This window comes from Lactuca virosa, chromosome 6, assembly GCF_052849685.1.
Source record: "Lactuca virosa cultivar CGN04683 chromosome 6, Lactuca_virosa_CGN04683_v6, whole genome shotgun sequence".
Lineage (NCBI taxonomy): Eukaryota > Viridiplantae > Streptophyta > Magnoliopsida > Asterales > Asteraceae > Lactuca > Lactuca virosa.
Genome location: NC_136431.1, coordinates 103,253,083 through 103,267,704, shown reverse-complemented (window position 1 = coordinate 103,267,704; position 14,622 = coordinate 103,253,083). Strand labels below are relative to the sequence as shown.

Here is a 14,622-nt window from a genome sequence, read left to right as displayed (position 1 = left end):
GGGGCTGAAGTTGAGGGTCAAGTACATGCAGATTCTCCAATGAAAAATGTGAACCATGGTGATGGTGAGCCTGTTGGTGAGTTCATGTCTCTGATTCTTTTTGGGAGTAAGAATGATAGTTTCTCACCAGAGTATAGAAGGGGTAGGGTTGGAAATTCCAATATAGGTGAAAGTTCTTGTAGCAAGAGGCTTAATTTAGATTATATTGATGAGGGTGTTCACATTTCAAAGGAAAAGAATGATGATCAGGATGGTTCAACTGATGTTCAGGAGGCAGCAACTTGTGTTCATATTGATGAGATAGATGGTGTTAGGGAGGCTGCAACTGTTGTTCAAGAGGCATCAACTGTTGATGAAGGATGCTACAACACCCCCTGTTAATAATGTTGATGAACAAATGAATGAGTTATTTGATAACCTTATGGAAAATTTGATTGGGAGTGATGATGATAATGCAGAGTATGAAGGGGATGGAGAATCTGAAGAGGGTAATCAAGAGTATGAAGAGAATGATGAATCTCACGAAAGTGATCCAAATTTTGAAGAGTATGATGAATCTGAAAATAGTGATCCAGGGTATGAGAGACACATAGAAGATGAAGATCATGTGGATGACATAATGGACGTTGACAACAATATACAGGATGTGGACATGGGAGACTTCACTCTCAATGTTGAAAGTGATGTGGAAGGTTCTTGTATAAATGTTGTTCATGGGCATGAACCTGAAGATATGGAATTGTATTAAATGTTTTTTAATGGTAATGTACACACAGGAAGAGCAGTTTCTGATGTGTTGATATCAAACATGTGTGAAGTGTTTAATGGGAAGATAGAGAAAGGAAGGGATAAACCTGTCATTGGATGTTTAGAATACATAAGGGAGTATCTAATGAAGAGGATATGCAATGTCATGAAGGAAATGAAAAAGGCTAAAGGTCCACTAACACCCACAACAACAGACATCCTAGCTGCAAGAAAAACAGTTGCTTCACAATACATTACTAGGTGGAATGGGGGCGACAAGTATCAAGTCACAGGAGCTTTGCAGGATCAACATGTGGTTGATGTTAGGAACAAAACATGCACTTGTAGAAAATGGGATGAAAACTTGGTTGTTATGTTTATAATATTTTGTTGAAAACTTTTGGTTGGTTGTTATGAAAACTTGGTTGTTATCTTAGGTATGGTAATGTGTCCCTTTTGGTAATGTTTAGAATCTTTGGTTGTTATGTTTAGAAACTGTGGTTGTTATATTACAAATCTTAATGAAATATGCATTTTGGTTATGTACAATTGGTTCTAATATATACATTTTGGTAATACATTCATATCATTTCTATTCATATGTTAATTCTGATACATTCATACCATTTTGGTAAAACATTCATTACACTTGCATCATAAAAGTGTACATATATCATTATCATCATAAGTCACTACAAACATGATTACATATAATTACAACAAAATGACCAAAACACCCTTCAGAGTATACCCCTACACAAACCAATTACAGAAGAATACAATCACAAAAGAAAAACTAACTTCCAAACATGTACATTTTCAGCTTCAAATTGTCATCCTTCAATGCTTTGACATTTGCCATCAACATGTTGTTCCTGCATATCAGTCCATTGCATTGATCCTGTAGCATGTTCATACTTCTAACCAACTCATTGCACCGTTCCTGCACTGAATTCAAATTTCTTAGCAGACCAGGTATGATGGCTTTACCCCTAGCACACATTGGGGGATCAAGCCACCCAATAAACCCACAAACGGAATCATTCATAGGGCATGCAAAAAATCTCCTTCCTGGATTCAGAGGGGTCCAAGACGTTTACATCACAACAAATTTTCCACAAAAACATAGCACCATTTTTGTTGTAGCAGAGCTCAAGAAGAAGGGTAGAAGAAAAGAGACGTTGGGGCACGTTGGGGAAGAAGATCGCAGGAAGTGGGGGTATTTAAAAGGAATTAATCCAAAAAACGTTCATGCAAAAATGGTCCCTAACATATGAAATGACGAAATTACCCTCACGTGTGAGGCACGTGAGGGAGCTTAACAGATCCAACTTAACGGGAGTTAAGTCCAGGGACCAAAACCACATAGAAACCACTCCAAAAGGACCATGGATCCAAAAAACTAGTGGTTTGGACTAAAACGCTAAAATTTTGCATACCACAGGGACCATTTTTGCAATTTTGTCTAATAATAATAATAATATTATTATTATTATTATTATTATTATTATTATTATTATTATTATTATGAATGTATTTTTTAAATAGGTCTTTAAACATATAAATATATTCTTAAATATATATAAATACATTTTATAGGTATTTATATAAAAACGTATGTATTTATATTTCATAGATATAACATATATTTGAAAGCATATGTATACCTATAAAACGTGTCTATGCATTAAATATATATATATATATATATATATATATATATATATATATATATATATATATATATATATATATATATATATATATATATAGCTAGGTTCAAGTATTCTAACTAATTATTGTGCGGATATCGTACGCTATGAGAATTACTAAGAGAATAAATTGTTTAGCAATGCGAATACGTTCAACCTTACAAAAATATCGTCATTTTCATGCATTCTCGCTAATTATTATTTATTTTTGTTCTCACACATCGTTTTTCACTCATTTTCATTCTGACAAAATACGACCCAATAAAGATTCTGACAGGAATGAGAATAATAATAATACGTGTATAATAACCTTATAGATGATTTAATTAGTGAGAATGTGTGTTAATGACAATAGTTATGTAAAATTAAAAGTATTTATATTATCAAACAACATATTTCATTTATCATTCTTATAGCATACGATATCCGCACAATAATTAGTTAGAATAGAATAACCTAAGCATATATATATATATATATATATATATATATATATATATATATATATATATATATATATATATGAAAGCATATGTATACCTATAAAACGTGTCTATGCATTAAAAAATGTATGTATTTATATTTCATATGTATAACTATTTATTTTGTATAAAATTCATATTAAAATTAAAATAGTTATTCATATGGTTTATATTGTTTAAAATACATATTTATGTATTTGTACGTATTAATAAGTAACAATGTGTATTTATTATTTAAAATAGCTTTGTCGGCGTCCACTCAGTCGAAAATGCCAAGTCACATTTATGTGGCACACCTACCTATACTTTACCTTCTAAAAACTCAAAATGGAAAAAAAGTGTGCAAAACTAAGACATTGAACATAAATTTCAATTTAAGGTAAAACTGTCCATATCTGCAAAACTTAAAAGCTTTTATGACAAAACTCTGGTTAAAGGAATAAAATTAAGAAAATTAGTAAACAAAAAATTGTCAAAGTATGAATTTGTACAATAACTTCTATACAGAAAATCCTAAATGTTTGGTATTTACTCAATTACAAAAACAATAAAAAGAACATTACTTCAAGAAATGTCGTATACATATGAACCACTAAATCAGATAATCAAGAAACAAACCCCCAATATTTAAATAAAATCTAAAGCAATACCAAAAAAAAAAAAACCATATGGACATCTTAGCAATTAATGATTTAATTCGTTTGAATGGATAAAAATATTTTTTTAATCAAAATGAATATAGAAAATAGATATACACACATTTTGTTGATTTGTTCCACGGAAAAGTGTTTTATACTAGGATATGTACGGCTTGCTTCACATGGGCCAGGACGCTTTGCTTAAACAACGCCGATTATACAGTTTGTTGGCCGGGCGGCTATCACTGCCGCGAAAATCGTTGAATTCCGACTGCAGTACAGAGGCGCCGGAGACTGTGAAACAGAAGCAGAAGCAGTCAAAGGGGAATCAATACTAAAAGCCCCAAGTTCAAGCGTACTGTTGATAATATTGATAGCAAGTCTCTCGTTGAAAATCCGGTACTATCTTTTTCAAATTTTTTGTTTTTTTGTATAATTAGACCCCGCCTTCGGAAATATATGAAGAATAACTTATGCTAGTTGGTTAATTGATGCTATGTGAGGCTCACATTTTTATAGATCTCATGATCATGTTCAGTTAGCTTTTTTTTTGAACGGCGAGCAAATATTATTAGCACAAAGAGAAAAAGAGACTTAAGTGAGCAGCTCAAGCCTGATTACAAGAGAAACACAACATAGGACACATACACCACATATACCAACCAAGATTACATGACTTAAACCTATTTTTTATCCAATTAAATGTGCAAATACTAATATCATGTTCAGTTAGCTATAGGAGAATGAATCTAATCTAGCTGTTTTTCTTGATGTTACTCTTAGATTTTAAGATAAGATCCAATATTGAGATCAGATCCGGTTAATCTGTCTGGAGCATTTCTTTTCACTCTGGCAGGGCCACCAGCTACACAATTCATTAAAAGTCTTGTTGTTATCATTACATCGTTGAATCAAAATTTTGTTCTTTTTACATTATTAGTCTAACACTTCATTCATTTATAAGAAGTACATTACATTATGGTTGCATGTTTCTGAACTATTCATTCATTTATCTGTTTTATTGTTTTGTGTGTGAAAAGAAAAAATTAATTTGTTTAACTTAGTACCAATGCTAGGGAGGTCTAGAAACTGTGGTCGTCCATTCATTGATTTTGTAGTTAATAAAGATGTTAAACATTTTAGTATAGACTGATTAATAAAAAGAATTCATTCAATAGTTTTTCAAAATATATAAATTGCAAGTTTATTACCCTCTTGTTTTGGAGTCACTACTAGTGTAGCACTTTTTAAAAAAAATGTTATTTTTAACAATGTAGGAGACCATGGATCAAGGCTGAAATCGACCAACTTGGCTTGTTTCTAACAAGTTTAGGATTTAATTAATTTATGTGAGATAAGTTCTTTTCATGGTCATTAAATTCTTGGACCCAAATGATATCATATCACTGTTCTCACTGATATCTACTATATTTGATTCCATAAGTTCGTTTTCAGGGACTCATTTCATATAACTAGAGGATCAAAAACTACCACAGCATGGGAAGATATACAATTCATAAATACAAATTTCCAAGACTTGTAAGTCTTTAAACGTCTAATTTGGGGCAATCTGTTTTTCAATTCATCTTTAATTTGTCTTACATTTTCATTGAAATTTCATAGAAATTACGGATTGTAGGCCCCACACAAACAGGCCACCAGATTGAGGTTGTTCATTTGAATTTTTCGTCTTCACAATTAAGACTATATAAATCCTCATGTGGGGCAGTTTGAATATGCATCACTACCAAAAAAATTGAAAAAAAAATCACAAAGATTTGCATTAACATAATGAATCCTTGTGTTTTTGTAATTTTCTCACTTCTATTGCTACACCCTGAGACTATAATTTCCAACCAATTGGGAGGAGGAGATGATAACGGTGTTATTATGAGAAAGTGTTCTGATAAGGAGAGACGTGCTCTCCTTTGATTTCAAAGCTCGCCTCCAAGACCTGATGAAACTCTCTCTACATGGAGAGCTGAAGAAGAAGAAGAAGATTGTTGTAAATGGAGAGGAGTCACATGCAACAACCAAACACATCATGTCACAGGGCTTGACGTTGACAGACTTGGTCTTGTAGGTGAGATTAGCAATTCTTTGCTTAATTTAAGCAGTTTGAATCATCGTGATCTTTCCTACAATTCTTTTCATGGAACCATTTCCACCTTCATTGGTTCCATGACTCGTTTAAGGCACCTTGACCTTGGTTGGAATCAGTTTAATGGAATCATTCCCAGGTCCATTGGTTCCTTGACATAGTTAATGTCCCTTGACCTTTCCTATAACTCCTTTTATGGAACCATTCCTCCAGAGTTTGGAAACCTCACCAATTTGCAAGACCTTTCTCTTTATTCTGTTGGAAGATGTAGAGTTGAGAACCTCAACTGGTTGTCTCATCTCTCTCATTTGGTGCATCTTGAAATGGATGGGACTTCTCTTGCCAAACAAAATTATTGGTTAGATGTGATTTTGAGTCTCCGGAAACTATCATGGTTAAGGTTAAAATTGTTGTAAAATATGATGGATACGAATTGACTTGAATAATATTAGCTCAATGCGGAATGGGATCAAAAATTATCACAACGAAATACAAATAAAATAAATAGAATAGAGACACAAGAATTTACGTGGAAACCCAAATCGGGAAAAAACCACGGGCGGAGGAAGCCGAGAAACAATTCACTATAATTTGCAGTGTTTACCGGGATTATGAAAGAGATTACAAATAGAGTGGGAGAGCTAAAATACACGGTGGTGTAATATATATATATATATATATATATATATATATATATATATATATATATATATATATATATATATATATTGATTTTTGGTTGTGTTCTTTCCTCTGGCTCATGGCTTAGGCTATTTATAGCCAAAACCAATATAATATGAATTGTAGAAAAAATGTGCCGTCCGAATTCCAATTGTAGGCACCTACCAAAAATTCACCGTCCAAATCAAATTCACATATATATACTACTATTCATAGTCAAGCTATGAATAGTGAAAGATAGACGTCCAATTTCATTTCAATTAACATATATATTACTATTCATAGTCAAACTATGAATAGTAAATGATAAGTTACTGAAATAACCCCTGAACTATTTGCCACTTGCTAATTTTGGAGGCAACTTTTCCACAATCTCCACCTTGACATCAAAATTAAGCAAGTCATGCTTTACGATTAGTCAAAACCTATAACTTATCAAACTCTAAAACTTCCATAAGAACCTGCAAATTTTATATAGAGAAAAAATTGTTTCCGAAAAATAAATAATACTTCCTCCACCTACGAGCCTTCAGGCTCAACTGCGATCAGAAACACCCACCATGTCCAAACATAATTTGAACTTGGCTGTAGGAAGACTTTTAGTGAACATATCAGCGGGATTATAATCTGTATGAATCTTGTCCACAACACAATCACCTTTTTCAATGATATCCCGCACAAAATGATAACGGATATCAATATGCTTTGTTCGGTCATGAAACATTTGATCTTTACTCAAGAAGATAGCACTCTGGTTGTCACAGAAAACTGTGGTCACCTTTATTCTATCATCGAGTTCTCCAAATAACCCCTTCAACCAGATATCTTCCTTAACTGCTTCTGTAATCGCCATGTACTCTGCCTCGGTAGAAGACATGGCAACTGTAGACTGTAACTGGGCTTTCCAACTAACAGCACAACCATTTAGAGTAAACACATACCCTATAATTGATCTTCGTTTATCCAAATCTTTTCCATAATCTGAATCAACATATCCGAACACCCTAGTGTTAGATTTACCAAAACGTAAACACATAGAAGACGTACCACGTAAATAACGAAAAATCCACTGTACTGCTTTCCAATGTTCTTTCCCCGGGTTCGCCATGTATCTACTAACCATGCTAACAGCATAAGCCAAATCAGGGCGCGTGCAGATCATAGCATACATCAAAGATCCAACAGCACTAGAGTATGGAACACGTGCCATGTAAGCCATATCAGTCTCATTAGTAGGACTCAAAGCGGATGATAGCTTGAAATGAGCTGCAAAAGGTGTGTTGACAGACTTTGCTTCGTGCATACTGAAGCGTCTTAGGACTTTCTCAATATAACTTTTCTGAGAAAGATGCAAGATCCTAGACTTCCTGTCACGAATAATTTCCATACCTAAAATCTTTTTGGCAGCTCCTAAGTCCTTCATTTCAAATTCAGCTTTCAACTGGTCTTTTAACTTCTGAATCTCCTTCATATCTTTCGCTGCAATCAACATGTCATCCACGTACAAGAGTAAGTAAATCTTTGAACCATTGTCACCTTTCTTGAAATAAACGCAGCTATCATAAGTGCACCTGCTGAATTTGTGACTGGTCATGAAAGAATTGAACCTCTTGTACCATTGTCTAGGAGACTGCTTGAGGCCATAAAGAGATTTGTTCAACTTGCATACGTAGTTCTCCTTTACAGGAACTACAAAACCTTCAGGTTGTTGCATAAAAATCTCTTCCTCAAGCTCACCATTTAGGAAAGCTGTAGTGACATCAAGTTGTTCTAACTCAAAATCGTTAGAAGCAACCAACCCCAACAATACACGAATGGAAGTATGTTTGACAATTGGGGAATAAATGTCAGTGTAATCAATACCAGGAATCTGACTGTAGCCTTTAGCTACTAACCGAGCTTTGTATCTTGGTTTATCATTTGGGTTGACAGGTTCCTTGAGCTTGTAGACCCACTTGCATTTAACTAGTCTCTTCCCTTTCGGAATAGGAACTAAATTCCAAGTATTGTTTCGCTGCAAGGATTCCATCTCATTTTGCATAGCGAGCATCCAATCATTTGAGTCTTCAGATTTAATAGCCTCGTCATAATTCGCAGGCTTCGTTGCGGACTCAATATTATCAGTAATAATAAAAACATAGGCAACCAAATCAGATTCAGCATACCTCTTCGGAGGAATAATCTGTCTTCTCGGTCTATCTCTTGCAATGCTTGGAGTAGTAGCTTGTGGTTGTGAAGGTGTTGAATCTTCACCAACAACATGCTCATCCGACGAAGAAGAATCTTGATGCTGACTTGTACTCTGATTAGTGGTAGGTGAAGTAGGAAGCTCCACCTCCATTTGAGCATTCTCTTTATTTGCTTCGGATGATACATCTGATGCATCTGTTCTTTTAGAAGAGTCAGCAACTGGTTGAATCATAGCAGACTCATCAAAAGTAACATCTCTTGAGATGATAATTTTCTTCAAATCAAAGCTCCATAACTTGTAACCCTTTACACCTTGATTGTACCCAAGAAAAACGCATTTGATTGCTCTTGGTTCTAGTTTCCCATTGTCAACTCGTGTATACGCTGGACATCCGAATGGTTTTAAATCTGAATAATTGGCAGGTTTATTGGACCATAACTCAAATGGAGTTTTATTCTCGATTGCTCGTGACGGTGATCGGTTGATAACATAGCAAGCAGTCGAAGCAGCCTCCGCCCAAAAAGACTTTGGCAATTTGGAATTAGAAAGCATACACCGGACCTTCTCCATAATGGTGCGATTTATCCTTTCAGCTACACCATTTTGTTGAGGTGAATGGACTACTGTGCGATGTCGAGTAATGCCTTCCTTTTGACAATAGACATTAAACTCTTCTGAGCAAAACTCAAGTCCATTATCCGTACGAAGATACTTTACCACCAAACCTGATTGCTTTTCAACCTGAACTTTCCAATTTCTGAAGGTAGAGAAAACGTCTCCTTTATTTTTTAAGAAGAAAGACCACACCTTCCTGGAGAAATCATCAATAATAGTGAGCATATAAATAGCTCCACCTTTTGAAGCAACTCGAGCCGGTCCCCACAAATCCGAGTGAACATAATCAAGTGGTCATTTCGTTGTATGGATACCACTTGCAAACCTCACTCGTTTTGCCTTGCCATATACACAGTCTTCACAGAAATCCAAATCAACAATCTTTTGTTGACCAAGTAAACCTCTTCGACTCAATTCTGACATGCCTTGAAAACTCATATGGCCGAGTCGAAGGTGCCAAAGACGGGACTGATCTGGATCAGAAAAAGACTTTGAAACAACAGCAGCATCACTCGAAATTGTTTGCCCGTCAAGAAAGTAAAGATATGAGGTTTTTCGTTTGGCTCTCAGTTTGTCGGAACCGTCTTTGAATACCCTGAGAACTCCACCTTTACCAGCAAACTCGTATCCCTTTTTGTCAAAGGAACTGAGAGATAACAAGTTTCTTCTGAGGTCAGGAACATATCTAACATCCCCCATGGTTCGAATAACTCCGTCAAACATACGGATCCTGACTGAACCATGTCCAAGAACTGGACATGTAGTATTGTTACCCATCAACACATAGCCCTGGTTAACCTTTTCAAATGTGTAAAACCAACTTTTGTTGTGACACATATGAAAAGTACAACCAGAGTCGAGTATCCAATCACCAGTGGAATCCAGTTTATCTGAATAAACTGTCAAAAGTTCTCCAATACCTTCAACCTCAGCTACATCGGCTTCACCCGAAGTGCTAGCTTGTTTACCATTTGCTGTCGTCTTCTCTTTTTCTTTATTCTTCAACTTGAAGCATTCTTCAAGCACATGTCCCTTCTTGTGACAATAGTTGCAAAACTTTCGTTTGCCTTTTGACTTGGATCTGGTTCTGTTGGAAGATTGAGAAGTTCTACTTCTCTCTGTTGTTCTTCCTCTGGCATTCAAACCTTCGGCTTTAGCATCACTTGAACCACCACCAGTAATATGCTTCATCTTCTCTTTGGAATCCAAAGCTGTATAGACTTCATCTAAAACTAGAGTGTCACGGCTATAGATAATAGTATCACGAAAATGGCTATAGGATTCTGGCAATGACGACAGTAAGAATAGAGCCAAGTCTTCATCTTCATACTGAACATCCATATTCTCTAAGTTATTTACTAACTCTTTAAATGTGGATATATGTTCAGTTAAAGAGCCTCCTTCAATCATCTTGAGATTGAACAACCGTTGCTTCAAATGCAACTTGTTTGGTAAGCTCTTGGTCATCAACAGTTGCTCCAACTTTAGCCATAAAGAAGCCGCTGACGTTTCTTTTAGAACATCTTGCAAAACATCGTTTGACAAGTGCAAACGAATCTGGGATAAAGCCTTCAGATCTTTCATCTCCTTTTCTTCTTCGGTCCATGTATCAGGCATCTTATTGAAACCCAAGAGCGCCTTATGTAAATCCATCTGAATGAGAATGTCTCTCATATTTACTTGCCACAACGGAAATCGGGTGTTACGATCCAGTAGTGGAATATCGTATTTTACCGAAGACATGATTAATCACTTGATAAAATGATCCCAACGAGCTAATATCACAACCCGGATGCTCTGATACCAATTGTTGTAAAATATGACGGATACGAATTGACTTGAATAATATTAGCTCAATGCGGAATGGGATCAAAAGTTATCAAAGCGTAATAATCACAACGAAATACGAATAAAATAAATAGAATAGAGACACAGGAATTTACGTGGAAACCCAAATCGGGAAAAAACCACGAGCGGAGGAAGCCGAGAAACAATTCACTATAATTTGCAGTGTTTACAGGGATTATGAAAGAGATTACAAATAGAGTGGGAGAGCTAAAATACACGGTGGTGTAATATATATATATGTAATGCTTTATATATATATATATATATATATATATATATATATATATATATATATATATATATATATATATATATATATATATTTGATTTTTGGTTGTGTTCTTTCCTCTGGCTCATGGCTTAGGCTATTTATAGCCAAAACCAATATAATATGAATTGTAGAAAAAATGTGCCGTCCGAATTCCAATTGTAGGCGCCTACCAAAAATTCACCGTCCAAATCAAATTCACATATATATACTACTATTCATAGTCAAGCTATGAATAGTGAAAGATAGACGTCCAATTTCATTTCAATTAACATATATATTACTATTCATAGTCAAACTATGAATAGTAAATGATAAGTTACTGAAATAACCCCTGAACTATTTGCCACTTGCTAATTTTGGAGGCAACTTTTCCACAGGTTAAATGGATGTGAGCTCTCAGAGGTCTTGTATCCATATTCTTCTTCATTTCTCAACTCTTCTTCATCTATTAACTAACAATCAGCTTCGTCTTCTTGATCTATCTAGCAACATGTTAGATGGGATACCCAAATATCTTGGTAACCTCTGTAGTCTGATTACTTTTTACTTCGATAACAATTCTGTTGTTATCAAATTTCCTGATTTTCTCAACAACTTGTCGTCTGGATGCACATCGCTTACATTACATGGGTTGTTTGCTGGACATAACAGATTTATAGGGACACTCTCCAATGGGATCCTAACATTCAAAAATCTTGCTCGTCTTGATATGAGCTCTTGCAGTCTAGGGCCTCGCTTCCCCAAATGGATTCAAAAAATCAAAAATCTAACATATCTTGATATTGCCAACAATGGAATTTCAGACACAATTCCTCTGGGGTTTTGGGACATGTGGCCTTCTCAATTAGCATATCTCAATCTCTCTTCCAACAACTTCAGTGGGAAAGTACCAGATTTACCATTAAATTTTGGCAACAATTCTAGGATAGATTTGAGTTCCAACAGATTTTATGGTCCTATAACAAATATCTCTCCCACTGTGGCATTAATAAATCTTTCTAGAAACAAATTCTATGGTGGAATCTCCTTCTTATGCCAAATTGTCCCTGGGTTTTTAGTTTTTCTTGACCTCTCCCATAATTTTCTAAGCGGACAACTTCCAGACTGTTTGTGGCACTTCAAAGAACTAAAAATTCTTAATCTAGGACACAACAATCTATCTGGAAGGCTTCCTTCCTCCGTTGCATCTTTGACAAAATTAGAGGTATTGTATTTGTATAAGAACATTTTCTTTGGAGAATTGCCTTTGTCTTTAAAAAATTGCACGAGTTTAAGTTTTTTGAATTTGGGGGCAAATAAGTTTTCTGGTAACGTGCCTGTTTGGATTGGGGAAAACTTATCAAGGTTGTATGTTCTTATCCTGAAATCAAACTCATTCTTTGGAACCATCCCTTTACAGTTATGTCAGTTAGCTAATCTTAAAATTCTGGATTTGTCACTGAACAATCTCCATGGACACATCCCCTCGTGTTTGGATAATCTTACAAACATGGCTCAAGCAGGTTCATTACCAACACATAATGTACATTCCTATTCAATTAAATTGTTTTTCCCAAGAGATGGTGTTTATGTTGTACTTGTTGATGAGTATCTTGACCATGCAATGATGGAGTGGAAAGGATATGAACGTGAACTCACCAGTACTCTGGGATTGTTAAAGAGCATTGACTTGTCAAGCAACAACTTAATAGGACAAATTCCATCTGAAGTTACCAATCTCTATGGACTGCATACACTCAACTTGTCAAAGAATGGTCTGCTTGGAGAGATTCCGGAAAAAATTGGTCAATTGGAACAACTTGAAATTTTTGATTTATCTAGAAACAACTTGTCTGGAGAGATGCCATTAAGCATGTCTAGTATGCATTTTTTAAATCATCTTGACGTGTCATATAATAGCTTGTCAGGGAGAATTCCATCCAGCACTCAACTGCAGTCTATTGATCCTTCAAGATACATTGGAAACCCAAGACTATGTGGACCTCCCCTTACCAAAAAATGTCATGGAGATGATGAATCAGAAGTACCACATGTCATTGGTGAGAGTGAGGATGGTGGGGAAGACACATATGAACTTTGGGGGTGGTTCTATATTGGTGGAGGCACTGGTTTTGTTACTGGATTTGGGATTGCATGTGGTGCTCTACTTCTCAATCGTCATGTGTGACATGCTTTTTTTCATTTTTATGATAGCTTTAAAGATTTGGTTTATGTGAAGGTGATGGTGTTCTATGCAAATCTGCAAAAGGGTTGAACATAGATAGTCTTGTAATTAAATAATGCTTCACTTGTATTTGACTGGTGTTTTTATGTCCCCAGTATCAATAAAATTGTCACCAACACCATGGGTTGCCATTTTCCAGCTGTGTGCTGAACTAAGGCAACCTGAACACTTTGTATTTTAAATCTAGTTAATTAATGTTGTATTTGTTTTTAGTACACAATTTTATAGGACAATTCTCAATGTAGGTTATCCGTGGAATTGATGCTGAAAGATGGTCCATCCATATACATTCATGCTTTTTGGTGGGTTATTTACAAAAATTGGCCAAACTAGAATAACAGATCGATAAACAAAGAACATGAACTCCAAATTTGGGATTTTCAGTTTAGACTTTCTATGAAAGCAGAATATCGATATATACTAGAATAATTATGTCTTTTTGATTGCATTTAATTGGCATACATTAGGTTTAATACGGAACTCCTCTAATTACAATAAATATCGTACATATTATGTGGTTAAGATGTATTTCTATGTATTTTCTCAAATTACATTATATGTAATTAGGTAAGAATCACTAGTACAGAAAGCATTTGTTAATGCGGTTAAAATGATTAATTGATACAGGTATTGAACCGGACCAAAAGATATCGCATCAAAAAAATACCCTTATTGGTGTGGTTCAAAAATCGCACCAAAAAATAGCCAAAACCGCACCAACAAATAGCCAAAATCGCACCAAAAAAATAGCCAAAACCGCCTAAAAAAATAGCCAAAATCACACCAAAAAATTGCCAAAACCGCCTCAAAAAATAACAAAAATACACCAAAAAATAGCCAAAACCGCCTAAAAAAATAGCCAAAATCGCACCAAAAAATAGCCAAAACCGCCTCAAAAAATAGCAAAAATCGCACCAAAAAATAGCCAAAACCGCCTCAAAAAATAGCAAAAGTCGCACTAAAAATCTTGCCAAAACCGCCTCAAAAAATAGCCAAAATCGCACCAATAAATAATCAAAAGCCACCTCAAAAAATAGCTAGCTAAAACCACACCATGTTCGCCATTGAGGCACACCACATTACTTATGAAGCTTCATTTCTTGTATTTAGGT

General features: G+C 35.1%; 1 protein-coding gene across 1 annotated transcript; it reads left to right on the top strand.

The window, feature by feature from the left end:
• The first annotated feature begins 11,668 nt into the window (after positions 1-11,668).
• On the top strand, positions 11,669-13,453 carry LOC145121807 (receptor-like protein EIX2). Its single transcript, XM_079057508.1, has one exon. The coding sequence runs from the start codon at positions 11,669-11,671 to the stop codon at positions 13,451-13,453; it is 1,785 nt and encodes a 594-aa protein (XP_078913634.1).
• The last annotated feature ends 1,169 nt before the right edge of the window (positions 13,454-14,622 follow it).